General features: G+C 37.1%; 1 protein-coding gene across 1 annotated transcript in view; it reads right to left on the reverse strand.

The window, feature by feature from the left end:
- Positions 1-27,913, reverse strand: part of ABI3BP (ABI family member 3 binding protein) — a 159,594-nt gene that overhangs the window by 61,127 nt on the left and 70,554 nt on the right. The window contains 14 exon segments of the mRNA XM_057413009.1: positions 152-199; positions 5,309-5,389; positions 5,878-5,943; positions 7,072-7,146; positions 7,692-7,766; positions 9,653-9,727; positions 12,511-12,576; positions 12,966-13,031; positions 14,134-14,196; positions 14,613-14,678; positions 17,602-17,688; positions 23,616-23,681; positions 24,071-24,136; positions 25,239-25,306. Coding sequence (XP_057268992.1) covers positions 152-199; positions 5,309-5,389; positions 5,878-5,943; positions 7,072-7,146; positions 7,692-7,766; positions 9,653-9,727; positions 12,511-12,576; positions 12,966-13,031; positions 14,134-14,196; positions 14,613-14,678; positions 17,602-17,688; positions 23,616-23,681; positions 24,071-24,136; positions 25,239-25,306 — 968 coding nt within the window.

A 27,913-nucleotide genomic window follows, 5' to 3' on the forward strand; every position in this document is an offset into this window, starting at 1 on the left:
ACACAGCTGCCATGGATGTCAAGCAAGAGAATTACCTAGAAGAAAAATGGAGTTTAATGAAACAATCCTAAGGCATAAGGTGATTAACTTCGATGATGCTTTCTGTGATGAAAAAAGCAAATATGACAGCTTGCCAAGGAAACATCATTACCTATTGTTGACCTTGGTGGTTCAATTCTAAGTGTAATAGGTTCCAAGACTGCACCAGGAACGGTGTGAGAAGGTAAGCATGGAAGAAGTAAAAAAAACCTTTAGAATTACTCCACTGGGAAGTATAAAAGCAGGTGCTAATACTATACCACAGTGACACAGATCTTCAAATTAACTTTTTAAAACCATGGACAATTGAACTTCCTAATAATACAGGTTCAATAAGAAGAACATAATAGCGCAAACTTGATGGCAACAGAAGCAAAAATGTTAATAGAAATCAGTAAATCCTAGAACAAGCAAGGGCAGAGATCACACATCTTAAAGGGAGCAAGGGACTCTTGATATACAAAAACGGAAGATGTCCTCAAACTGAGGTCTGCTAGTCCTTGAAAGCGGCATGCTGACCATGACAAAACAGTTAAAATTTTCCACTAAGGTGACCTTTCTATTTTCAGGTTGCCTCTGAAAAAGCAGTGAGTACTTAAAAAGAAAAAAAATACTTAAGATATTAAAAATGAAAATAAATGTCTGCAAATTGTTTTCTGAAGCAATTTGATTTCCCTTTGTATAAATATTATCCCAAAATAATGAATGACTTCCTTCTCCCTGTTCGAGGAAAAACGAGTTGACATTTTAAACTTTTTTTACTTTCTGCACAAATAGCAAGCCTCAAAATAGAAAATTTCAAAAGAAGTACCCTATCAGATTTAGCTTGAGGGTTATGGTCTTAGCAGATGATTTGGGCTTCAAATGTGTGGACTGTGATTTTGGACACTGGTTTGTAAAAAACAGTATTTAAACTGAAATTAAATGGTGTACCATAGAAAAATCGCATTCGCATTTATCAATAAATAAAGTCTAGGAAATTACTGTCAGCATATATCAATGAATAAACACAGAAAAAAAATGATGCTATGGGTTTGATGCATTGAGTGTTACTGGTTATGGGCAAAACAAGCAGAGGGAGGCTTTGAAGAAAGGGATAATTAAAAAGTTGGATGCTATTCTGCAAGAAAACTAGGTTTGAAAATTTTAACCAAAAGCCAAAGAAAAGAGAGCTGAGAAATGATGCTTAGAAAACATTATTATCTAATGTTGACTTTGGCAAATCAAGGTCATTGGAAGAGTTTTGAAAGTCATTTACGAAGTAGAACTTAAATTTACTGCTTCAAACTGCAGTGATTTGTTGCTAATTAACCAAAACAAATTGATTCCATTTAATCAAATCATTTAAGCACTTTAAGCACAGACTTCAAGCCATCTTTGTCCAGAAAAGTATCATATGTGCAATTAGCTTCATCCAAGTTTCAAGGAGCAAAGCTATACCTCTTAAAACATCTTGAAACACTTCACAGAGTACAATCTGCACAGTAAATGCAAACAGTGACTCAACTTTTTGAATTAGATATAATATTTCAAGAATCACTGCAAAGGACATCTTTGTTCTTAGTCTACATTAAAACATACTTATTAAACACATCACCAAATATATACTCCCCTATCAAAAAAGATAGCTATCATGTATTACCTTATATAAACTTTCCTCCTCACTAAAACTAGAAACACATAATTTTTTTTTCATCAATTGAACACAAGTTTCCATTGATCAAATGAAAAGATGAAATATTTTCCATAAATTTGAGAAATTATCAATACAATGCTCATTTATGTGCAACAAAGCACTTTCCCTTCTGCAGAAATTGTTCAGCAATTTGTACTAGAAATATGATTTTTAGATTATGTTATTTTTATATTTCATAAAGTCTTTACTGTTGCAAAAATTCTTACACTTTCTTCTTCTAATGTAATTGAAGCTTCTAATCAGACATCTTTGAAGTGATACCCTGTCATTTAGAAGGCGGTATCTCCATGCTAGAGGCATGGAAAAATAAAGCACCAAGAGTATATTTCCATTGTTGGGTTTGGACCACATATGAATAAGCAAGATGCCTACAGGAAATGATGTTTTCAACTGCACATATTATCAAACCAGTGAAAAGAAGAATGGCTAAAGATGACTTGCAATCATTACCCTCTGCAGTCTTTGGGCATTCGTATATATAGGGACTCCTAGTAGTGACTGACACCAGAATAGTTGCTGATGGAATAAAGAGGATCTTCTTGAGCAAAGTACAGGCATCTATATTTCTCAACTTCTAGTACGCCTCAGCTGCTCTCATTTCCCAATTAAAATCTACCTCCTCTCCATTATTCAAATGGAAATGCTGAAAAAGTAATATATTTACTGAATGCTTTTAAGCAACAGTAGCTACCCTGTGAGGTTTTTGCTGCTCTTTGAAAATAAAAGGTGCATTTATGCTAAAGGAACACCACTGGCAGAGGAGCTCCACAAGTCTTCATCTTGTTTTCCTGTCAATCTTGTTTGATTCTTTAGGTCTGTAGACCACTAAAAAGAAAGAGTGCCAGAGAAATCCACTGTCTTTGGTAAATCTTTCTATTATTTTTCCTGAATTTCTTCCACAGTATTCTTCCACAATAAAGGTTAGATGTGAAATATTTCAGGCGAAAATCCTAGTGTTCTTCCACAATAAAGGTTAGATGTGAAATATTTCAGGTGAAAATCCTGAAGAGATTCAAAGTCTCTGTTACTGATAGTCCATTTAAAATATTCACATTTGATGTAGACTTTTCAAGATTAAAAGGTAGAGCGGGAAGGTGGATTTCTCAGAATGATGATGAGAGGAGAATAACATTGGGAGAAAATAAAATTACTTTCAAATCCTTTGAACCTTCTGAAAGTAGAGCATCTAATTATAACTGCCAGACAACATAAGAGGAATTTGACATAAAAGTTACTCTTGAAAGCATTGACCAATTTACCAGATTACTGAGTTATAAGTACTGAGCAGCCAGGTAACCTAGACTTTGAAGGGCAGAAAATAGTAAGACAGACATGCACCAAGTTATCAATCAGGGTTTTCATAGGCTGAGAATGTATGGTTCTCTGGTATGACTGTATTTCTGAAGATGCATGTTCAGAAGTCCCTCCAGGACCTTCATAGTCCTAGTAAGGGAGAGAAGATTGTAAAAGGAAAAACTACATATATGCACCTATCTATCTAACATTATGCTCTCCTTAGTACTGTGCTAAGACTGTGGAAGTTTACAGTCATTAGTAAGTCAGTGATCAAGTATAAATTTGGCACATATTTTTCATTATTTAGATTCGCTGTTAAGGAAAGGTGACACTTGGAGTATTGTGTGCAGTTCTGGGGTCCTCAACATAAAAAGGACATGGAACTGCTGGAACAAGTCCAGAGAAGGGCCACGAGGATGATCAGGGGACTGGAGCACCTCCCGAATGAAGACAGGCTGAGGAATTTGGGGCTGTTCAGCCTGGAGAAGAGAAGGCTGCGTGGAGACCTCATAGCAGCCTTCGAGTATCCGAAGGGGGCCTATAGGGATGCTGGGGAAGGACTCTTCATTAGGGACTGTAGTGATAGGACAAGGGGTAACGGGTTAAAACTTAAACAGGGGAAATTTAGATTGGATGTAAGGAGGAAATTCTTTCCTGTAAGGGTGGTGAGGCACTGGAATAGGTTGCCCAGGGAGGTTGCGAATGCTCCATCCCTGGCAGTGGTCAAGACCAGGTTGGACGAGGCCTTAGGTGATATGATTTAGCGTAAGGTGTCCCTGCCCACGGCAGGGGGGTTGTAACTAGATGATCTTAAGGTTGTTTCCAACCCTAACGATTCTATGATTCTATGATTCTATGATACAAGTTTAGAATTTAAACTGATCTCCCAAGTGGCCCTGAAATACAGAGGAGATCCTTGCTCTTTGACCATTTTGCCAGCTATCCAAAAGCAAGGTTATCCCCATCCACTGCATATTTTGTGCCTCAGTAATTTCTGAACACGAATATAATAATTTTTCCAACCAAACAAATGCCAAATTCACAAATATTACAGGAAGATCATTACAAGCTTAATTATGATTAAAAAGTGTTTCTTATTATTCCATCTGACCAACCAGTGAAACCACTAATAGGGAAAGAACAAACAAGAGGCATCTGTACAAATACAGAATCATGCCACCTCCTACATAGAAACTCTTTATATAGTCATTCAGTGTGGTAACATCAACATACAGTGTTTATCTTGGCAGTTCAAGGCTGTAAAACAATTTTATACAACAGTTTCCAAATGAGGGGTTTTTTTTGTTTTTTTCTTTTTCTCTGCTGTTTCAGAAAACAACATGCAGGATTTGAATCTATATTCAGACATAGATATCTACAGCACAGTAATTATTCTAGTAATACAATACTGGATTTCCTACAATAAAATTTCGTAGGAACTGTAATCACCATGAAAAACTAATTTTACACACTATTTTGAGACTGTTCCAGGTCATAAGAACCATTTAGTTACAAGCTCCACAAGGAGTTATTTGGTCTGAAGAGAGTAATTCTTTTTATGCACAAAAAAATCTTCAAAGATAATCTGGAAAGAATTTACGAATATTGCCTGATCCCTTCCAGGATTAAGTAATACATTCTTACGATTATGCATTTTTAAGATTTCTAGTTTCATTATAGACCTTGTAGTGCTAGAAATATTTTTGTAACTGCATTCACTTGTTCCTCAGGTCCAGAAAGTGCTGGGCGTCCTTTCTCTCAGATACACATCACAGATCAAACTCAACCCCAGTGCAAAGGTGCAATTTCATTTGCTTTCATAAAATATGCCTTTACTAAATTCCAGAGCAGAAATTACTCACTCTTATTTTCACTGTTTCAGGTATGTCTACATATGCATTAATGATCACTGAATCAGTACAAATCTTATTGATTTAGTAAGGTGCTACAACCATCAACAAAGCAGGAGAATTTGCATTTTGTGGCATCTGTGCTGCACTAAGTTGGAAAACTTGTTATTTTGTAATGAAAAGCAGGAAAACAATTTGTTTCAATGCCAGGCCATGTGACTTGGTGATTTGGGCTGTAAAAGTTAAAATCTTTCTGGCTGTGCTTCAGAATTTTTTGGTTCAATACAAAAATAATACTCTTCAAGGAGCACAGTTCCCTCGGTGCTCATCTTTCTGATGGCTAATGCTGAGTTTCACAGAGAATAAAATTAAACGGAGGTATCTTATTTAAGTGATATAACAAATATTTGTTATGGAAGTCAGGTACCAGGTTTAGTTCGTGGCTTCTTGGGTCTGCCAGATGGTCTACATTTAGATACAGACGGTTTGAGTTTTGCTTCTTTTGGAGCTGAAAGAAATACACTGGATTACAACATTATCCTTTCTACTGTATCACATGAAAATCACATTCTTCATGGCTGAAATGAAGCAACAGAGGGCTACTGGGAACAAATGCAAATGGTGAAATCAGACTTGCTAAGAAGGCTTCTCAAAAATCTTCCTAAGACTTCACTACCAAACAGCAAAACCCCTGCTTGTTCTTTGCTGTAGTAGTCAGTAATAAAATTTAAAATACACAATTGTAGCTTTCAATCACGTCAAAATGTTCCTCTCACTAAGTTAGCAATTCATTATTGCAAGACACCTAACAGGTAAAATAATAATGCTGTTTATTCTTTTGAACTCCAGGTTGATTTTAAGCATTCGAAAGACATATGTAGAAAAGTAAGCAAAAACATCCTGTATTTTCAACACTGTAAAGAAATTACTGGTAGTTAGATGGAAAAACATGGACTGCAAAGAAGAGTGGTCAACAGCTATGAAACCATGTATTACCTAGTGATGTTTTTGGTTTTTCAACAGTCTGAGAAGCTTTAGGCTCCAAAAGTGACAGTTTAGGGGCTAGAAAAGAAAAATTCATGTATGATCAAACAATCAGTAGCCTTATCAGCAGTAAACTTTAGCATTACAAGGGTTCAGGGTATGTGTTTTTAAACCAGCTAGATAAGCATGCAACTACGTCCTGCTCTTACACATAATACTCTTTACTCCTTTTAGGTTTGTTTCCTATGAAATTACACACTGTATGCTTGTGGTTAAGTGTGAGAGTCTGCTTCTGAGGCTTCTTCCCCATATTTACATCCTCAGGGCATTTTCAATCCATTGTTTGATTCAGTCAACAGACAAGGGCTCTGACTGAAGAAAAGACTGCAGTCTATAAGAAATACCAGAGAATCTATACCAAAGAGGAAACCTCTACATGCCAAAATCTTGCTGAGATGAGAACAGAAATATTTTAGTATTGGTCTAGTAATGTACACCATAATATTTATTGATCCAGTACCTGAATCACTAAAGACACAAATTCAGCTCCCTTTAACCCCCAAAAGAAGAAAATTAGTAGAGATACCTATTGTTTGATCAAAAAGCAGAAAAGGAAAAAAATGCATGACATGTTGATAACGTTCCCATGGTCAAAGAATGAATTGCATGTATATGAAATTTTCCCCTTCCCCTATAAGAAAGCTCTCCTATCTCCACTAAAATGGCAATCCTTTCAATTGAGTTCCCTGCAGGAGGACTAACTGATCATGAGTAGTACTTTACTTCAATCAACAAACTTTTGCAACTAGTAAAGGTGCCATCTTTGCCATAGTATGCCTGTGTGAAAGGGCAAGATGGGGACTAGCAAAAGAGATGATAGAAATAATAATCACATATATTTTTTTATATATGTGACATAAAAAAATACTTCTGTGACACCCAGAAGTAGTTTTTTTTCCCTTCAAGTCCTTTTAGAAGGTTAAAAACTAGAGAACTTATTTATATTTTTATCATTGGAACCAAACGAGTAGAAGTGATGAGCTTGACTCTCATTCCTCCTGTCAGACAACATCAAATGACTGATTTTAGAATGCTGAGTTAGTCAAGATGCACAGATCCTGGCCCTTTTAGGAAGTTCTATTTAGATTATTTGTAGTGAATATATCTCTCTGCATACTAACTTACAAAAATAGTGTGCAAAATTACCAGGTTTCACATGCTGCACTTCTGGGGTAGCAGATGGCTTCAGTTTAGAAGGAATAAGCGGTATTTCTTTTGGAGCTGAAAGAAAGAGCTCAGATGGCAATCAAGAATTGTTTAACAAGGGTTTTCCACAACAAACACCACATGCCTTAAGTTTATACTGAAGAAAAGACCACTTAGTATGGAAAGTCAAAGACACCTGATTAAATCAGTGCGGAATGGAGATGATATTGAAATGCCATGCACTGATCAGAAATAGATCCTATGTCTCCAAAACAATGAAACTTTCCACAGTGAAAGCTCTACATATCCCAGACAAAGACAGCACATGCGTGTGCATGAATGTAAAAGGGATAGACAGAACATTTAATAACAGGACGATGGTGTTTTTCATGCAAGAGGCAAGTTTTACTTCTCTGAGGACAGTAAAACCATCCTGAACTATGTTTTCATTCAGAGATATGTCAAGAACAAGTCTAATGACAATGGAAGAACAAAACTCTATAACCAGGAAGAAGAATAATTATGCATGTGAAATGATATACTAGAAGAAATGCTTTCATATGGATGAAATGCTCAAAACAAAGACAGAGCTTTTCACTAGGTGAAAACAACAAGATTACCTAATGTTACCCTTGGCCATTGAAAAGGATGAGAAGTTTTAGGTGTGAAAGATTCCAGAATGGATTCACTTGTTGCTGTCGGAGAAAATGGTAACAGTCATAAGAGAGCAATGAGGTCATAGCGGAAATTCTTCTTTCATAAGCAAAACCAAATTTGTTTCTATAAGAACAACAAATACTTCAACTATGTTTGGACACATCATTTTAGTATGCATTTGACAGAAATTCTGTCTTTTGAACACCACAGAGCTTCCGTGACTATAAATCATCGTATTTGTGAAGCGTAGAAATACTGGATGTTCATTTCCTCCTGCCCTCAGTGCAACTGGTCTAGATCTGAACCACTGCCAAGTAAGATTTTAAGTTGAGCATCTGAAAATTTTGAGGTTTCGTCCGCCACTTAAGGGAGATGGTATGGTGTAAATTGTAGGAATTTAATAAAGAGGACATGTTGAACAATCAATTATCAGATATTAAAAGCAAACAGAATCTGGAGTAGAAAGCTGACAAGCGATATAACTGTGGTTTCAGTCCAAAAGCATTGAGTGTCTGTAACTGTTAACCAATTTCATGCTTCATATCCTTTCAATATCCAATTTCACTCCTTCATATTTATAAGAAGGCTACAGCAGTAGAATGCAGCCTACAGCACACACAGAAGTATTTTCATCAGCATAACTGGACAAAAAATACTGTTTCTTTAATTATCTGTGGCATAGTTTTCAAAATACTGAAGGAGAACTATGTGACTATGAGTTACCATATGCATCGTAAGTGTTAAAAAGCACCAATTTTAAACCACTAACAGAAATCTAAATTCAAATTTCAGGTGTTAGGGTCTTATCCAAATGTGCACTGAAAGCGAGGATTATCAGTGAACTCACTTCAGTGAGTTTAAGAGCATGGTTTGAGCTACTGAATTAAGAACAAGCTAGAGATTATTGTACCTTGTCTAGCATCTGCTATTTCAAGCTTACTAGGTGTCACATGGCTTGAAAGAACAGCTGAATGCCATTGAAAGCTATAAAAATCCCAGGTTACAGTACCTGTGATTACTAGTTCTACACACAGGTTCTTCAGTTTAGAAAAAAAGTAAAATATTACAGGTTATAACATATTTAAATTTGCAGTGAAGAGGTCAACCCACAGTAAGCATGTCTTACCTTGACAATGGAGCAGTACTGTTTAGAGGGGGAGCTGACAAATAGAAGTGTAACCCAATCAAAGCTAGTAATACTTTAGATAGCATGGTCCACATAGTTTAAAGCTTAAGCGCAGAAAAAATAAAGGTAAAAGAACAAAAGTACTTCTAACACCATGCCTGTAAGAATGAAGTGCTCCAAAAAAGGCAGAAAAAAACCCCAACCCTACAAAACTAAAAAGCACTGCAAATATATTTCTGTAAAAAAGACTGCCTTAATTCTCCTCAGTACTTTGCTTTCTGTTAAGATTTGTTAGTGAATTTTAATTTATGAGTACATACACACATAGAAAACAATGGTAAAATAAAGAAAACCAAACTCCACTGCACAGTAAGAAATACTAAGAAGCTTACTATGCTGACATAAATAACAGTATACAAATGTGTATATCCATCAGAGTGTAACAATTAAGCTTGAAAGAAAAAAAAACAAGTAATTGTAAGATTTGTATCACACTTAAGGCATAATAATAATTAGGAAAAAAAATTACTTCATTTAAGTATTCTCAGAATAGCCCTAGTAGCATTCTGAGAGACAAATGTAAGATCAGAAACACTATCAGATGAGTTTCTCAGCAGTAAACACAAGTTATCATGTAAAAAAGGGTACTTTTTCTATACTGATGGTCATGACTCAAGCAGAAAACTAGTATGGCAGATGATCAAAATATCTGGGATGAACAGAATTACCAAAATTACTATCAAAAGATAGTGGTTTAACTGAAGTGGTTTAACTGAAAAGCTAATACATTACTATTACCCGTAGTTGTTGTTAGCACATGAGGTGTTCTGGAAAGTGGAGACACACATTTTTCCAGGTCAGCTGAACTTGTAACTGCAGAAAAAGGTAAATAACCTTGAGAGATAGATTCATATTGGTGCAGACACAGGGGGGAGGAGGGGTACCAGGTGCGGGGGAGGAGGGCGAAAGCTGGAGGAGAGATCAGAAAAAGATTGCTTTACATTGATGTGCAAGATGGCAACACCACTATACTACAGTTTCAGAAGATTTCCAACTTGAAAATAAATGAACAAACCCCTAAAGTTTTGAAAAAGTCACACGTCCCTAACAGACACAACAGGACTCCCAATTGATCTGTGTATGTCTAACATCAAAAACACTGCGATTTGACTTCACCTGAAAAAGAGACCTACATATTTATATTACATGCAAATATGAATTTCTACAACCAGCTATTCCTAATACCAACACTTTGCTTGTTTCAGCTGAACAGATATTAGTAGTTTGAGTTAGAGGTTTTACTATATTACTACACATTATGTCATTAAAAATAAATTGTGGTATTTTATATAATAGACATAACATAAATTGACATAGATTTTGTAACATAGTGAAGAGCTAGGAAGTGACACAGAAAATTCAAAACAATACTACTGAAACATTGACTGTCAGGTTTAGGATAATTTTCCTTCACGTATTTTGCACATTAAAATCTTGGCTGTGAATACAAATTTAATCTTAGATATATATGAACCCAGTAAGAAAAGTTCCAAGGTGAAATAATAACATAACTTGGACAAAAATCTTAGTAACAGAGAAAACTGCAAAGTAAAGTGCATAGTATGACTAACAAGATATTTCCCAGGGTAAAACGTCCCAGTCAAGAGTATGTTTTCATAACTGATAATGACACTATATAACTGGTGGACCTTATAGCTGAAAGATTAAAACCACCCAAACCAATATTGATTCCTGTGGGTTTCATATTTGATCCTATGACACAGAATATCATCATGTAGCTATATAGCCTAACTACCAACACTGCAGACAACACCAAGCAACCAGAGCAAACAGCATGTAACTGTAACATCCTTGACACACAAACAAATTCTAAGCTATGGAAGAAACAAATACAATTTTCCAGACTCTATTTTTGATATTTCTGCAGATGCAGGCATTTGGGATGGGAAAGTAATATGATCAGAGTCCAGTGAAGCTGGAAAACAAAACAAAACAAAGAACTGTTTTCGGCAGCATCTGAACCTACAGACTGAACTAATTTCAGGCCACTACTAAGGAACTAGGGACTTGAGTCAGGAAAAAATCTCTGGTGCAGATAGAATGGATTTTCTAATGTCAATGTGCAAAGATGCACTGGTGATTTAAATGATAAAGAAGCTGTTGCAAGAAACATAAAGAGATAATCAAAGACATAAGACACCATAATGAAAAAATATGAAAAAAGAACATAAAAAGTAACTAAAAAAAGGGGGGAAATGCAAAGAAAGATTGCTTATGCCTTGCAGCACAAGATGTTACATAAAAAACATAGTTTGAAAACATTATTTAAAAATAGAAATAACAGAGATGTACAATTTCTGAACACAGAAAATATTCTCTTGCAGAAGAGAAGGCAGAAGGATCATAAAAGGATTAATATATGTAAAGAACCCCAGCATCATGGGAAAAGACCCTAAAGTACATGACATACAGATAACAAAAATATAATATTTTTCCAGTGCCATAAAAACACCCTTCAGAATCAGTTTCTGCTTCTTAGGTGGAGACACCAAGAAACACTGACAGCACATCTCTACGATCCAACTGTGTCTCAGTGGGAAGGATACATTAATAAAGAAGGATACATTAATACAGTTCATTACAATACTAACTTGCACTTGACTTCACGTCTGGGGACTTACCAGCCTGCCCATATCATGCTTTTATTACCTCATGGGCCAAAAATTACTGCCAAGCCGCATGACTGGTCTTGCACACCTGCCAGTGTGAAAGCAGCTATCGCCACGAGCATCTCCACCCATTGCCATCAACTGCCATAGCCAATGCTTAAGTAAATACAGCTTTTCTGTGAACAGCAGTTTCAACCATACACTTATGCTTCACCCTTACACAGGCCAAAGAAAAACAATGGTTTGGCTAAAAGCACAGCAATAGCTCCTGAGAGAGCACTTCCCATCTGCACTGTGACCAGTTCTGCAAGAAATGCAGCATGGCCAGGCACCAAAGGCTGCCGGTGTTTCAGAGAAACATGCGGTGATTCACCAGAAGCTGAAAAGAGGCATCGTCCTTACAACCTTACATCCCTGATGTGACCCCAAAACCAGCAGTAGAGCAGAGAGCTCCCACTCCCAGGTACTGGCAACATAAAGGTGTGGGCAGATGACAATGGGCTGCCTTCAAAGTCAGCAGTGAAGCAACCAGTGGCTGCACCCTTGGACCTGCAAACACTGGTGGGCAGCTGAACCACAGAGCTGTCCTCTTGTGCCAACCCAGATCAGCACAGCCAGGATTTGCACCTTAAGAACGCTGTCGTATTTGAATGTGTCAGAGAAAGGAAGGTCTGCTACCAAAACAAATGAAGCAGGGCAATGGCAGACAAAGGCAAGGTGCAGTAATGTGTTCTCTACGCAAGCTGCCATTCAGTCCCCACAGAAAATGCTTGTCAGAAATGGAGAAGCGTGGGATGAAACAACAGAATCACAGAACAAGTGAGGTGAGCGCTTTGGCAAGCCAAGCTGCACCAAGTCTTCATACTCTCCATGGAAGATGAGACGGATGCCAGGTGTTTTGAGGTGGGAGGCATGATAGGAAGAGACAAAGGGGAAAATGGAAAAAGAAGGGGGTTTGCTAGTTACCCATCACAGTTGGATGCGTTGTCAAGGAGGAAGGAGTGGTGGACTTCAGCCTGGGTCTTCGAGTAGCTAAGATCAAACACAGAAACCACCTTCAGGTCCTCACACAGGATGCTGTTGCATGGTTGGTATCAAGACAGAGCTATAAACAAGGAAATGCGGACCTGCTTGGAGCAGGCTTCCATGTCACGGCATCACTCCTGTAGTGTGCATGATGCCATGTTTCAACTGGCATAGGTAGCCTGAGGCAACAGAGTAAACCTAGAAGTGGAATCTCAGAAAAAGCAGCAGAAAAGCTTACAGGTGGAGCAATTTCTAATCAGGAGCCATAAAGGAACAACCGCATCATTGACCCACTCTTTTGGACACCAAAAAATCTGAACTGGCTCACTGCTGCAGAGAAAAGCATTGCCAAAGTAATCAGCGGAGGAAAGGAACCACTGACACTGACTATTTACCCTTCACAGTCCGTGTGGTTTTCAATGAAGCAGACGAGGTGGATTTCAGCTCCGGTCTCTGGGTTGCTGCAGTCAGACACAGAAACGACCTTGAGACACTCACACGGTTTTGCCACAGCAGCACAAGCAGCACTAGTTCACAGCACCCCAAAGGTCCATATTTAGGTTAACACACCCCTTCTCCTTGGAGTACCTTGTGACTCAGTGATCAAATCAGCAGGTAATTGTCTTGCTGTGGTTGCAACTAGCACAATACTGTTAAACTCAGTAGCTAAATGACTCTCCATCATCAGAAAAATGTCTAAATGTCTACTTTACCAACACACGTCTGACACTTTCCCAAAAGATGTTACAAGACCAGTTGTTGCAGACTGAACGTGGAGCAAAGAGACCTACTTTTGGACTCAGAATTCAAGATGACACGTCATGCGTTCATCTCAAATGCAAGGAAATACGAATTCTAAATTCTTCCATATTCCAGCTCTAAAGAATAAAATGCACATTATCATTTGAACACTCAGTCATAACTCCAGCTCTCTTTGAAGCTCAATAACTTCACCACAATTTTTTTCCTTACTGTTCTTGTCACTAATATTATTATTTTTTCAAAGAACAGACTGTGTAAGTCCTCACCATTCCCCTGAAAGGCTTCATCTTTCCCCATGTCATATAAAAGTTCCCATTCTTTCTTTAGGTTAGTCACTGAATCATAGAATCAGCTATGTTGGAAAAGACCTCTAAGATCATCAGGTCCAAAAATAACATGCCTATTCATCAAGCTTGAACTTCATTGTGGAATGAAACAGGGAAAAATTGTTTATGTCCTATAAGTAAACTATGAGACAGCTATACCACATCAATAGCAAGACTAAGAGGTAATAACACTATGCTGCTTATACATTGGAATTTTTCATTCTAGAAAGAATTTTCAAAATAAAAACTACATCTACAGACACACAGGAATTTAATGACAAATACTTTTCCCCCTCTGTCCCTGCAAAAAGTGATGGAAAAAAGCATAGGTTCAAACATCAGAATCACATCATTAGCATGTCAAGTGTTTTCACAAGCCAAAGTGCATTAACAAACCTAGTATTGCTCAAAGCAGATGAAAGTTTTGTCAAGTGATAGCAGGGGAAAAGAAACAAATATGAAATACCATATTTACCCTCCAATGTTCTTTGACTTGCAAGGTAAAGAGAGGTAGATTTCAGCTTTGGTCTCTGGGTAACTAAGATTAAACCAGAAAACTGCCTTCAGATATTACAGATGAACATTCCTTTTTCAAAGCAGTGTCAGTACAGAGTTTTAAATGAACGAAGCCCATATTCCATTCAGCTTTTACATAAATATCTGCATTCATTACAGCATTATTCTTTTTTAAATGAGGGTGACCTAGCTGAGTTAGTGTAGAATACAGACAGTTAGCCTTTTAGTGAACTAGACCTATAAAACAGAAGATTACAGAGGGGGATTGAGAAGCTTAACAGTTATCTCATTTTCATTATTTATAGAAATGACTGACCACTAACACATTTGGCATTGCCACTAAAAGGGGGAAAAGGAAAATTCAAAAGTTATTGATTAAAATAATGCTTTTCATATATAAGTATTGCCAAAAAGAAATCATGCTGGAATATTGTTTACCCTTTACTGTCTTCCTGGTTTCCAGTGAAGAAAAAGATGTGGGCTCCAGTACTGGTCTTGGAAGAGCTAAGGTTAGAGACGGAAACTATCTTGAGATGTTACAGCAGTCTCTCTATAACAGCATCACTTTAATCGCATCCAGAAAAATCAGTATTTAAATTGTGGCTTATCAAGTATACTTTTCCTACCAAATAAATCATACAGCAATTTTTTGTCACTCCCTATAACCAAAAACCCCAACCACTAGTTGAACACTGTTCCTAGAAGACAATAATGGCAGTCATGATGTTCCAGAGCTGCATTTTAACTGCAGTAAATAACAGATCCACCAACTAATTTTCAGGCATCAAATATTTTCAAACTATTAATTGAGAAGTGGTCAACAAATATGTAACCAGAATCCCTGCCTGCTTCAAAGATACGGGCAAGTTTTTGAAATGACCACCTTATTTTAAATCTGAAAAAAACCCTAACCCCAAACTAAAACCCAGCAATTAACTAGCTCTGATTACTATACTTTTCACTATCCTAAAAAATCTGAACTTTGAGGTTAAAGTAACATATGCCTGGAAGAAACAATAGCTTCTCTGCAGAAAGATGCATACAGATGAACTTTAGGATTTTCATCAAGAGCTGAGCCAAATACTAGAAGAAATACTTGTTCCTTCTTAACCAAAATCTGTATGCATCTTTAATGGAACAACAGGAAAATGATCTTTTTACATGTTGGTATGAAATACTGGTCTTTTAGCACTTTGTACCAAAAATCCTTTATAGCTTCTGACCAAGGAGCGGTAGACACGAAGTAGTTCTTTAACAGGCTTGCCATTTAGACTCAGAAGCAAATGTGTTAACAGAAGAAAAAAAGCAAGCAAGTGGCAATGTGATGAAAACTAAAATGTAATCCCACATTGCTCACCCATCAATTTTTGTCTATAGTTTCCAAAAGGATGAAATGTAGACTTGAAGACTAATCATTGTGTAGCTAAATTATAATATGAAAGTCATAATGAAATAAGCAGTCTCTGCATAAGTGATAACACTGTGGTTTTAAAAGAAAAAAGTAAGTCTCGGTTGAAAGTGGTTTTCATTACTTGAATAACCACATCAGTTTTTTAGGTTCTGTAGAGCACAATATTAATCAGTCTTCAAGAGGCAGAGTTCAAACAGGCTTGAAGAACTTTTGCAAGTAAACATTTGCTAGAAACAGTGAACAAATGACCAACTAAACAATAGATTCTTAAGGGAGATCATTAAGTTCATTCAAGGACCCACTCCAGGGGAAATAACATATAAGCAAGTATTTCATTGCAGGCTTCACTGGGTGGCTGAGCAGCCTCACCCTCCTTTAGTTGAAAGGTTCTTCTATTTGCTCTCTTTTCTTCCTTCCCCTTCCTTCCTCCCTAACATGCACATGCAAAACTAAATCCCACAATTCCTTAGGTTATTCCAAGGAAGTCCTTTAAGTACAAACAACATAACATTCTAATGGTTCCCATCTCACACATACGTTAATTAAACATTATTGTCATATCTAATAACATTTTTAACTCTCCTTCAAATCTGGGACTTATTTTTGCATGTTTACTTTGAATTCCAGACTAGATCACACACTATTTTCTCAATTCTCCCAAACACTGAAAGTGTTGGGAAACTGATCCCTCTGGTTTGCAAAGAGAGCAGTGTAACTTTCTTTATTGGCAAAGCATGAGAATGAATAATTGAACTTGGATGTGCTATTATACAAATACATAGAAAACCATCACCGAAACTTTCTGTTAAGGCACTTGATTGTAAGTTATTGATCAGTATGAAAGATGCATAATCATAAATACTTACTAAAAACTCTGAAGAATAAATGCATAAAACTTCAAACATCTCCATTTATTGAATTTAAGAATATTTACTTGAATCGAAAAGCTTTGCCATTAACCCACAACTATAGGCAGTTGGACAGTTACTTAAAGTTTCCTGCAAAATACCCCTTTAGCCCACTTTTTACTGCAAAGGAGCTCTAGCAGCAACTTGAAACAGACTTTGGATGGAATTATTATTGAAAAGAAATTAAATATTTCTTCATATAGAGTCAGTAAAAGCAGATCTGTAAGCACTAATAAAACTGTATTTGTTCAGTGTCATTTTATAAGACATTGGTAAATTTTAGCTTATTTTCTGAAGACAGGAAGAAGAATAATACTAAAGAATAAATGTTGGCAAGGAAGAACAAGAAAATTATATAATTTAGATTATGATATATCAATAAGTGTAATTTAAATGTAAAAAAATACCATCTTCCAACCAGTTTAATTTTACTGGAGTCTGATATAACAGGTATCAAAAGTGTGTTTGAAAAGCATCTCGTCTACCATAGATGCACCAGCTCAAGATCAAGTCGTAAATATTTTCCTTAATTGCAATGCTGTGCAGTTTAGTTTAAATATGTGCACACATGTGATAAGCAAGCTTTTATTTCTTTTAGCCTTGGACATATGCTGTTGCATTTACTGGCAGCAAAATGTCTACCTTAAATAACTGCTTTAAATATATTCAAATGAAAGGACTTAAGGGTGCATTTTCCAGTATTTTGAAGCCTACATATTCACTGTTACTGATCCTGTTATTTCTATGGGACATACTCAACACTATCAACCATTAGAACAGTTTCATTGAGGGGTTTAAACAAAACTTATATTAGCTTTCACTCTCACCCATATGCAGTATTGCAACGTAAAAAATGAGAACACTACTAGATTTAATAAGACACATCAAAGCCTGTTATCATCAAGGACAGCAATATAGACTTGTAAATGTATTAAGAATGATGACCAAAATTAGAAGAGAGTATTTAGTCTGGTATTCAAGAGAGCAAATTAATTATGACAGTTCTGTAATTATTCTGATTAATTTCAAACTTAACTAACAATATACCATAAGTAAGATGAAATCTCTGTGAGAATTTCTATTTTAAAATAACATTTTCAAGTATTACCAGGTACAACTGGTGGCATTTCTTGGATGCCAGATGTTTCAGCTCTTGAAGAAATGGGTTGCTTTTCATCAAAAGCTGAAAGTAAACCTGGAGTTAAAATGTGAACTGACTTCAGAGCCACAGGATTTTGACAGCAGCTGTTGGAGAGTTCAAGACAACACCTATGTGAGATCAAGCAAGATGTCAGCAGCTTTAAGGATGAGCTGTGAAATGCGGTGTCAAATAAACAGCATAAACACTGAAACTGGTGTGAAATGAAGTAGGGTCAATTCTTCTATCTCATGCTAGGTAGAATTCTCAATGTTTTGGGAGGGGAGTTTGGTTGTTTTTTTGTGTGTTTATTTGGGTTTTGGTTTGTTTTTTTTAAGTACTTATGCTTAGAAAAAAAAAATGCAACTACCAGAAGAAAATTAAAGGCAACATATGTTAGCAGAGGTCTTTTTGTAGACTATTTAGTCAGTGTGGTAAGTTATTTTTCAGCTTTGATTAGACAGAAATGGCCAAGTTGTGGATGGACAGACAAACAAGACTAACATCAAGTAGTTTTCAAAGCAACGTACCTGAATGAATCTTAGCATTATCCACAGCTAATGGAAGTGATGGCAAGGGATGGAAAAGCTAATGGAATTACATGCTATTTACCCATCATGCTCCCTCTGGTTTCCACGGAGGGATGAGATGTGAATTTCAGGCCTGGTCCCTGAGTAGCTAAGATCAAATAAGAAAACAATCTTGAAACAATGAGTGAGATTGGTCTTTAGATAAGATAACCTTTGGCCCTTTATTGACAGGTCCAAAAGATCTAAATTTATATTAGATTTCTTGTATAGATAACTCTAACAGATATTTGTAGCAGCCTGCTCCATTCTTTGTCTTAGGGGTTGGTGGTTTTGGGGTTTCTTTGGATACATGACAACTAATTTTGCCACATTTACTACAAGGCCAGCTGGCTGCATGTGATTTCAGAATTCTGTTCAATAGCAGCAGCTGCCAGGAACCCCCTTGCCCCCACACTCTAGTTTACATGTTCCAGATAAGTCTTTTAAATAAGGAGCTGCAAATGTTTAATGCTGTTTTGATACAGCATATGCCTTCACATTATAAATTAGGCATAAGTTATGAATCAGGGCTTACTTCAACCTGAACCTCACCCCCCCCCCCCCCACCCCACCCCCCACCCCCCTTTATGCACATGAAGTTGGAAATTGTATACATCCAGCATGGACAAAAGCCTGTACATGACTTCTTTAGGCAAAGAGACAGAGTAAATTAACAGCTCAAATAAAAAGAAGCATTGTTTTTCTGCACACAAAAGCCCACTATTTGACATCAAAGGTAGAAACTTTATAATTTAGTTTCTAAACACATTTGATACAATGTGGGATTACACATTAAATCCAGCTGGCCTGCATTTTGGAAAGTCATGTGGGAAGAGTTCACTGTGTTAAAAAAAAGCAGGTGGTATCAACCTAAAAGAATATCACAGAATAAGTGAAACAGCGTAACTGAGGAGGGCATCAAGCATGTTGGATGCTGAAGAGAGTTCCATCAAATGAACATTTACAGTGCAAAAACTTGAAACAGTATGAACTTGTATTAAAATTTTCAGCTTTAGAAAGACATGATTCCATTCACACAAAGACAGAAAATACATCAGAATCACAAAAAACTTGATCACACTATATATGTGTTCTGTAAAACATGAAGTGTTGAGATGCTTTAGAATTTTTCCTAAAGTCTGAAACAAAAGAGGCTGAAGAGTAAGTTTTCACAACCAGAAGTCATTAAAAGAAAATATATTGGTGTTTGTCTGAGAAATTATCATATTAGACATCCAGAAAACATAATAATTTACCAAGTTCCACTTTACTTGGTTGCAAAGGTATTTGAACAGTTATTGTAAAAAAACCCCTAGCCAAACAAATACCATGTTCAGCTTGAACCTGTCAAATCACCCTTTATCACAATAATTATTTATGTAATCATAATTTTGAAGTATAGGATTTTAGGGAAATTACACTACACAAATAGGGTATTATGAGTGAAATAGTACTGTCATTTATTTATTTGAATAAAGTACCACCATTTATTTATTTGAATAACTACCCACTGATGGCTGCTGGTAGTTACATTTAATTCAGGGAATCTGTTGATATGGCACTTTTGCAAAATCATAGACTCATAGAATCATAGAATTGTTAGGGTTGGAAATCAGGATAAATGACTTGGGGCAGGGCTAAATATTGATGTAAATCAGTAATTATATTATGAGTAAATTCACATTGAAGCAAATTACACATAAACAATTATAATCTGAGTCATCTCTTAAAACTTTCAGAAAAATCATAATTTGTGTATAATATAGAATTACAAAAAAAAAAAAAGCTATAATACTCCATTATTCTGTCATGAGAATCCTAAAAGCCAACTGTTTCAATGTTGTAATCCCAAATGCAGCAATGTATCACCTTCCTCCTGTAATAATATTAACCCCAAGGTAAAGAAATGTAAATTAACAATACAACCAAAAGCAGGACATTCCTTGTGAGAATTCCTAACACTAATAAAATTACATTTTCAAGAAACATCATTACCAGATTTTGTTGATAGCATTTCTGGGATAGCAAATGTTGTGGTTCTTGAAGAAATAAGCTGTGTTTCATCAGAAGCTGAAAAAAGAATCTGAGTTTTAAAACTTGCAGCGGCATCAAAGCCACTAAAATACTATGCAGAAGCTGTTCTGTAAAAAGAAACGATACAAATAAAAATCCAGACAGAAAATGGATTAAGAGTCAGCTGTAGGATGATTGATAGAACAGCAAACAAACTGACATCTCCTATGGCATGGATACAACACGAGTTTGATCAGAGTGGTATTCTCGCAGCTGTTACATTTCCAAGACACAGAATTTGTATCTTTTGGAAGATCTTGGGTAGAGAAAATTTCAAATATGAACTAAATCTACGTAAGTTGCCTACAGTAATACAAGAGTATGTTCCTCAGTTAGTCAGAGTAGAGTGTTTTCAACTTCCTTAATAAAAAGAAATAATTGACATGAAAGTACTGCAAAAGAAACTCAAGAGACACATTTTGCTTAAAGATAATGACTTCTGGTCTTACCTCACTGCCACAAAGCTACTTTGGTATAAACAGGATTACTGACAAAGACCACCCTTTGGTGGAAAATGGTTTAAAAATAACTTGATGTTTTTATGACAATATTTTAATGAAAATAAACACAACAAAATTCAGATTCTATCAGATAACTAAGACCACCATTAGAAAAATTATGCAGCCAGCATGAAAGAAACATGCTCTGTTTCTACAGGCAGTGGTATATAAAAAACTGGAGTAGGTGCTCTTGATGTTAAGAATCTATGTGGCCTCATTTTTACGTCAAGAGAGTTATTGATGTGGTAGTTCTGAGAGAACATGCCATAGAGAGCAGTAGTGCCACACTGACTAGCTGCTAAAAGTTTTCCATATAGTGAAGATGTTTTGACTGAAATGACCTTGGACAAAATTAAGTTCTCAGCTCTAAAAGGATACAAAAATATTGCATTCATACAGAGGCAGGATAAATGTTAGTACCAACCATGGAGTATTAACACAGCTGCGTCATGTTTGTGTTCAGTATGAATACTGCGATAGACAAAAGCTAAGACTTTACTAAATTTATTTGTGATGAGAAATAAAAGGACCACTGACCAAAGTTTAACAAGCAAGACTAGGGAAAACATGCATAGTGTATATATGCATGTTGTAATGAGGTGTTCTCCAGATGACAAAAAACATTAATGATCATTTACCCAATTACACTTCAATGTTGTCAGGTGTAATAGGTTTGAAAGGTGCTTGAATATTTACTGTAATAGAGACATATTTTCATCTGTTAGGATTTTAGATCACATCGCCTTTCACAAATACGTTGCTAACAAATTCACTTTTTCTGTAGCTGTGTTTCCTAATTCGCACTTAAGCAATACAGGACCACATGCAAGAAGATATCCATTAAGGAAGTTTTGGACTTATTAAAATAAAAAAACATCAGCACTGAGATGGTATGTACAACTTGAAAGGACCAAAAAATAAACATCTATTTTATACCAAAGAATTCAAGGTCTGATAAACCACTGCTTTGTGCCTTCGGCAGCTACTCAGCCCTGCACACAGTGAATAACCAACCAAACTGACTTCAGAGGAATTTATCCACGTATTCTACTAATAATACATCAACAAAATAAGAGTACAAAAGTGCAAGTGAGTTTAAAACCCAGGCTGGAAATAATATTACATTATTTACAGTATTATTCTAGTTTGAACATTCTGATCAGCGAAGTATAGACTTGCTATTCTTGAAGTTATTTTGCAGTTTATACCTTAAGTGTGCACTTTTTAACATGCACACTTAAATGATGAACCATCACAACATGACATCATCTGCAACCATAGACTTGAAGGTTAAGTGTCTGAAGAATAAAGAACTGAAAAAACATAAAAACATATTCTGCAAAATTTTATAAAAAGAGGTTAATGTACAAAGATGTGTAAACACACACATATGATGCACAAAATGAAATAGAATGTCATGAGTAGAATGGAAAAACCTTTTGACAGTTAATAGGAATGTAGGACTGAAAATGCGCAAAACCACTGCATAAAGGGAGGCAAAGGGAAAGCAAATTTTCTAGATGATGATACTGAAACAATTCCAATTATAAAACCTGGCACAATTAAAACAATATAGAAAGGGATCCAGACATCACCAGAGAGCAAAGGGGAAGGCAATACCCTTACACCAGTAACTTTATGAGTTTTATTATAATAACAAGTGTCCAATTTCTCCACCATGAAAACAAGAAAGTTAAGAAAAGTCCCTTAAGTGATGCAAAGCAAGGAATGTAACTTCCCTGGAAAACACCATGAAACATGTGACACATCTAAGATGATAGGAAAGGAAATCAAGCTGCTACAGACAGACGCGTCACAATAACATTGCAAGAAACTCAATATTCATTGCAATTTTAACTTGCATCCAATTTTAAGTCTGGGGGCTTACCAGCCTGCCCATATCATGCTTTTATTACCTCATGGGCCAAAAATTACTGCCAAGCCGCATGACTGGTCTTGCACACCTGCCAGTGTGAAAGCAGCTATCGCCACGAGCATCTCCACCCATTGCCATCAACTGCCATAGCCAATGCTTAAGTAAATACAGCTTTTCTGTGAACAGCAGTTTCAACCATACACTTATGCTTCACCCTTACACAGGCCAAAGAAAAACAATGGTTTGGCTAAAAGCACAGCAATAGCTCCTGAGAGAGCACTTCCCATCTGCACTGTGACCAGTTCTGCAAGAAATGCAGCATGGCCAGGCACCAAAGGCTGCCGGTGTTTCAGAGAAACATGCGGTGATTCACCAGAAGCTGAAAAGAGGCATCGTCCTTACAACCTTACATCCCTGATGTGACCCCAAAACCAGCAGTAGAGCAGAGAGCTCCCACTCCCAGGTACTGGCAACATAAAGGTGTGGGCAGATGACAATGGGCTGCCTTCAAAGTCAGCAGTGAAGCAACCAGTGGCTGCACCCTTGGACCTGCAAACACTGGTGGGCAGCTGAACCACAGAGCTGTCCTCTTGTGCCAACCCAGATCAGCACAGCCAGGATTTGCACCTTAAGAACGCTGTCGTATTTGAATGTGTCAGAGAAAGGAAGGTCTGCTACCAAAACAAATGAAGCAGGGCAATGGCAGACAAAGGCAAGGTGCAGTAATGTGTTCTCTACGCAAGCTGCCATTCAGTCCCCACAGAAAATGCTTGTCAGAAATGGAGAAGCGTGGGATGAAACAACAGAATCACAGAACAAGTGAGGTGAGCGCTTTGGCAAGCCAAGCTGCACCAAGTCTTCATACTCTCCATGGAAGATGAGACGGATGCCAGGTGTTTTGAGGTGGGAGGCATGATAGGAAGAGACAAAGGGGAAAATGGAAAAAGAAGGGGGTTTGCTAGTTACCCATCACAGTTGGATGCGTTGTCAAGGAGGAAGGAGTGGTGGACTTCAGCCTGGGTCTTCGAGTAGCTAAGATCAAACACAGAAACCACCTTCAGGTCCTCACACAGGATGCTGTTGCATGGTTGGTATCAAGACAGAGCTATAAACAAGGAAATGCGGACCTGCTTGGAGCAGGCTTCCATGTCACGGCATCACTCCTGTAGTGTGCATGATGCCATGTTTCAACTGGCATAGGTAGCCTGAGGCAACAGAGTAAACCTAGAAGTGGAATCTCAGAAAAAGCAGCAGAAAAGCTTACAGGTGGAGCAATTTCTAATCAGGAGCCATAAAGGAACAACCGCATCATTGACCCACTCTTTTGGACACCAAAAAATCTGAACTGGCTCACTGCTGCAGAGAAAAGCATTGCCAAAGTAATCAGCGGAGGAAAGGAACCACTGACACTGACTATTTACCCTTCACAGTCCGTGTGGTTTTCAATGAAGCAGACGAGGTGGATTTCAGCTCCGGTCTCTGGGTTGCTGCAGTCAGACACAGAAACGACCTTGAGACACTCACACGGTTTTGCCACAGCAGCACAAGCAGCACTAGTTCACAGCACCCCAAAGGTCCATATTTAGGTTAACACACCCCTTCTCCTTGGAGTACCTTGTGACTCAGTGATCAAATCAGCAGGTAATTGTCTTGCTGTGGTTGCAACTAGCACAATACTGTTAAACTCAGTAGCTAAATGACTCTCCATCATCAGAAAAATGTCTAAATGTCTACTTTACCAACACACGTCTGACACTTTCCCAAAAGATGTTACAAGACCAGTTGTTGCAGACTGAACGTGGAGCAAAGAGACCTACTTTTGGACTCAGAATTCAAGATGACACGTCATGCGTTCATCTCAAATGCAAGGAAATACGAATTCTAAATTCTTCCATATTCCAGCTCTAAAGAATAAAATGCACATTATCATTTGAACACTCAGTCATAACTCCAGCTCTCTTTGAAGCTCAATAACTTCACCACAATTTTTTTCCTTACTGTTCTTGTCACTAATATTATTATTTTTTCAAAGAACAGACTGTGTAAGTCCTCACCATTCCCCTGAAAGGCTTCATCTTTCCCCATGTCATATAAAAGTTCCCATTCTTTCTTTAGGTTAGTCACTGAATCATAGAATCAGCTATGTTGGAAAAGACCTCTAAGATCATCAGGTCCAAAAATAACATGCCTATTCATCAAGCTTGAACTTCATTGTGGAATGAAACAGGGAAAAATTGTTTATGTCCTATAAGTAAACTATGAGACAGCTATACCACATCAATAGCAAGACTAAGAGGTAATAACACTATGCTGCTTATACATTGGAATTTTTCATTCTAGAAAGAATTTTCAAAATAAAAACTACATCTACAGACACACAGGAATTTAATGACAAATACTTTTCCCCCTCTGTCCCTGCAAAAAGTGATGGAAAAAAGCATAGGTTCAAACATCAGAATCACATCATTAGCATGTCAAGTGTTTTCACAAGCCAAAGTGCATTAACAAACCTAGTATTGCTCAAAGCAGATGAAAGTTTTTTCAAGTGATAGCAGGGGAAAAGAAACAAATATGAAATACCATATTTACCCTCCAATGTTCTTTGACTTGCAAGGTAAAGAGAGGTAGATTTCAGCTTTGGTCTCTGGGTAACTAAGATTAAACCAGAAAACTGCCTTCAGATATTACAGATGAACATTCCTTTTTCAAAGCAGTGTCAGTACAGAGTTTTAAATGAACGAAGCCCATATTCCATTCAGCTTTTACATAAATATCTGCATTCATTACAGCATTATTCTTTTTTTAAATGAGGGTGACCTAGCTGAGTTAGTGTAGAATACAGACAGTTAGCCTTTTAGTGAACTAGACCTATAAAACAGAAGATTACAGAGGGGGATTGAGAAGCTTAACAGTTATCTCATTGTCATTATTTATAGAAATGACTGACCACTAACACATTTGGCATTGCCACTAAAAGGGGGAAAAGGAAAATTCAAAAGTTATTGATTAAAATAATGCTTTTCATATATAAGTATTGCCAAAAAGAAATCATGCTGGAATATTGTTTACCCTTTACTGTCTTCCTGGTTTCCAGTGAAGAAAAAGATGTGGGCTCCAGTACTGGTCTTGGAAGAGCTAAGGTTAGAGACGGAAACTATCTTGAGATGTTACAGCAGTCTCTCTATAACAGCATCACTTTAATCGCATCCAGAAAAATCAGTATTTAAATTGTGGCTTATCAAGTATACTTTTCCTACCAAATAAATCATACAGCAATTTTTTGTCACTCCCTATAACCAAAAACCCCAACCACTAGTTGAACACTGTTCCTAGAAGACAATAATGGCAGTCATGATGTTCCAGAGCTGCATTTTAACTGCAGTAAATAACAGATCCACCAACTAATTTTCAGGCATCAAATATTTTCAAACTATTAATTGAGAAGTGGTCAACAAATATGTAACCAGAATCCCTGCCTGCTTCAAAGATACGGGCAAGTTTTTGAAATGACCACCTTATTTTATTTTTCTGATCTCTTCTACATTACCCTCTTCTAGCAACATTTAATGATTCACTAACCAAATCAATAACTGGCATTTCCTGTGATTAAAAATTTATGAGGTATTCTTAAGAACAGCAGCTAAATCTGTTTCCACCTATGGAGAAGCTTTTGTATCCAATATAAAAGAACCTGATATGCATAAAAGTAGCAGATTTGACATGTTAGCACTTAACCACTTCGAATAACAGGCCTCCATAAACATACAATCCTTCATGAAAAAAAACCCAACAACCCCACAAGACAATCTGTCCTATTGCTTACAAACATAAGAAAAAAAAAATCTTATCATTCCAGCATTTCATTCTCAGTATCTCAAATGTTGTAGCAGATGTAACTGCTATCTCTTCAGTTACGCTTTTATACAGAGCAACTTAGAGTAAACTCTCCGTTTAGGAAAGCATCACTGTGACTTTGAGAGACCGACTAGATGTCAGAACTACAGTGAAGAGAGATATCATTACCAGCTGAGATTGGTGACATTTCTGGCATGATAGATGTTGTGGATTTTGAAGAAAAAGCCTTCCTTTCACCTAAATCCAAAAGGAATCTTGTATTAAAAGGCTTAATTGCCTCAGATCTACTATGGATAGCACAGGACTCAGCAGACAAATGCTGCATTGGTAAAACTGAAGTACAGGGAAATTTGCTTGCAAATCAGCTAGGCATTACTGGTCTTATGAACCGTTAGGGGGTGTGGACTCAACGTGGAAACCATGTGACTGAATTATTCAAACTAAAGAGGATCATAGAATGGTTACAGTTGGAAGGGACCATAAAGATCATCTAGTTCCAACCCCCCTGTCATGAGCAGAGACACCTTTCACTAGACCAGGCTGCTCCAAGCCCCATCCAACCTGGCCTTGAACATTGCCAGCGATAGGTCAGCCACAACTTCTCTGGGCAACCTGTTTCAGTGCCTCACCAACCCTCACAGTGAAGAACTTCTTCCTAATATCTAACATAGGAAAAATATCTTATTACTAGGAAAGAAATCTTATGACTACTTACTTATTTTAACATAATAAGAATTATAAGTTGTAAGAAAACACCTTTTGATCCAGAAAACAGTCAGTGGGTCAGCCAATGTAAAAGCTAGTCAAAACAACCTTTTCACAAGATTACACAAAACCAACCTGTTGAGTGCTTAATTCCCTCTCACAGTTAAGTTCTCCCAGCATAAAAAATACCCCAACTAAACCAAACAACAACCCCCCTTCCCCCACCCCCCCCAAAGAAAACCAAACCCAAACCCCAAACTGAGAAAGGCAGGTACATGGCTGGGAACCTCAATAATGAGAAAACCAAACCCAAGAAACTAAAGGGAACCCACATCTATGACCCCAGTCTTCCATCTACAAAGATGAAGGATGAGTGCAGATGAGATCCTGGTTAGTGGCAGCAGTAAGTGGGGAGGAGGCCCAGTTAGAATTTCTAAGGCCCGGTTAGAATTACTAAGGCCCAGCTAGAATTAAACTTTGCTAGGGATGTGAAAGATAACAGGAAGGGGGGGTTGGAACTAAATGATCTTAAGGTCCTTTCCAACCCTAGCTATTCTATGATTCTATGAATTACATTGCAAATAAAAGACAGACTAAGGACAATGTGGGCCCCCTCCGGAAGCTATCAGGAGAACTGGCTACCCTGGATTTGGAGAAGGCTGAGGTTCCTAATGACTTCTTTGCCTCAGTCTTTACTGGCAAAG

Source organism: Pezoporus wallicus, unplaced genomic scaffold (genome assembly GCF_028554395.1).
Source record: "Pezoporus wallicus isolate ANWC-B61680 ecotype Strahan unplaced genomic scaffold, APGP_CSIRO_Pwel_v1 contig_6484, whole genome shotgun sequence".
In the NCBI taxonomy this organism is placed as follows: Eukaryota; Metazoa; Chordata; class Aves; order Psittaciformes; family Psittacidae; genus Pezoporus; species Pezoporus wallicus.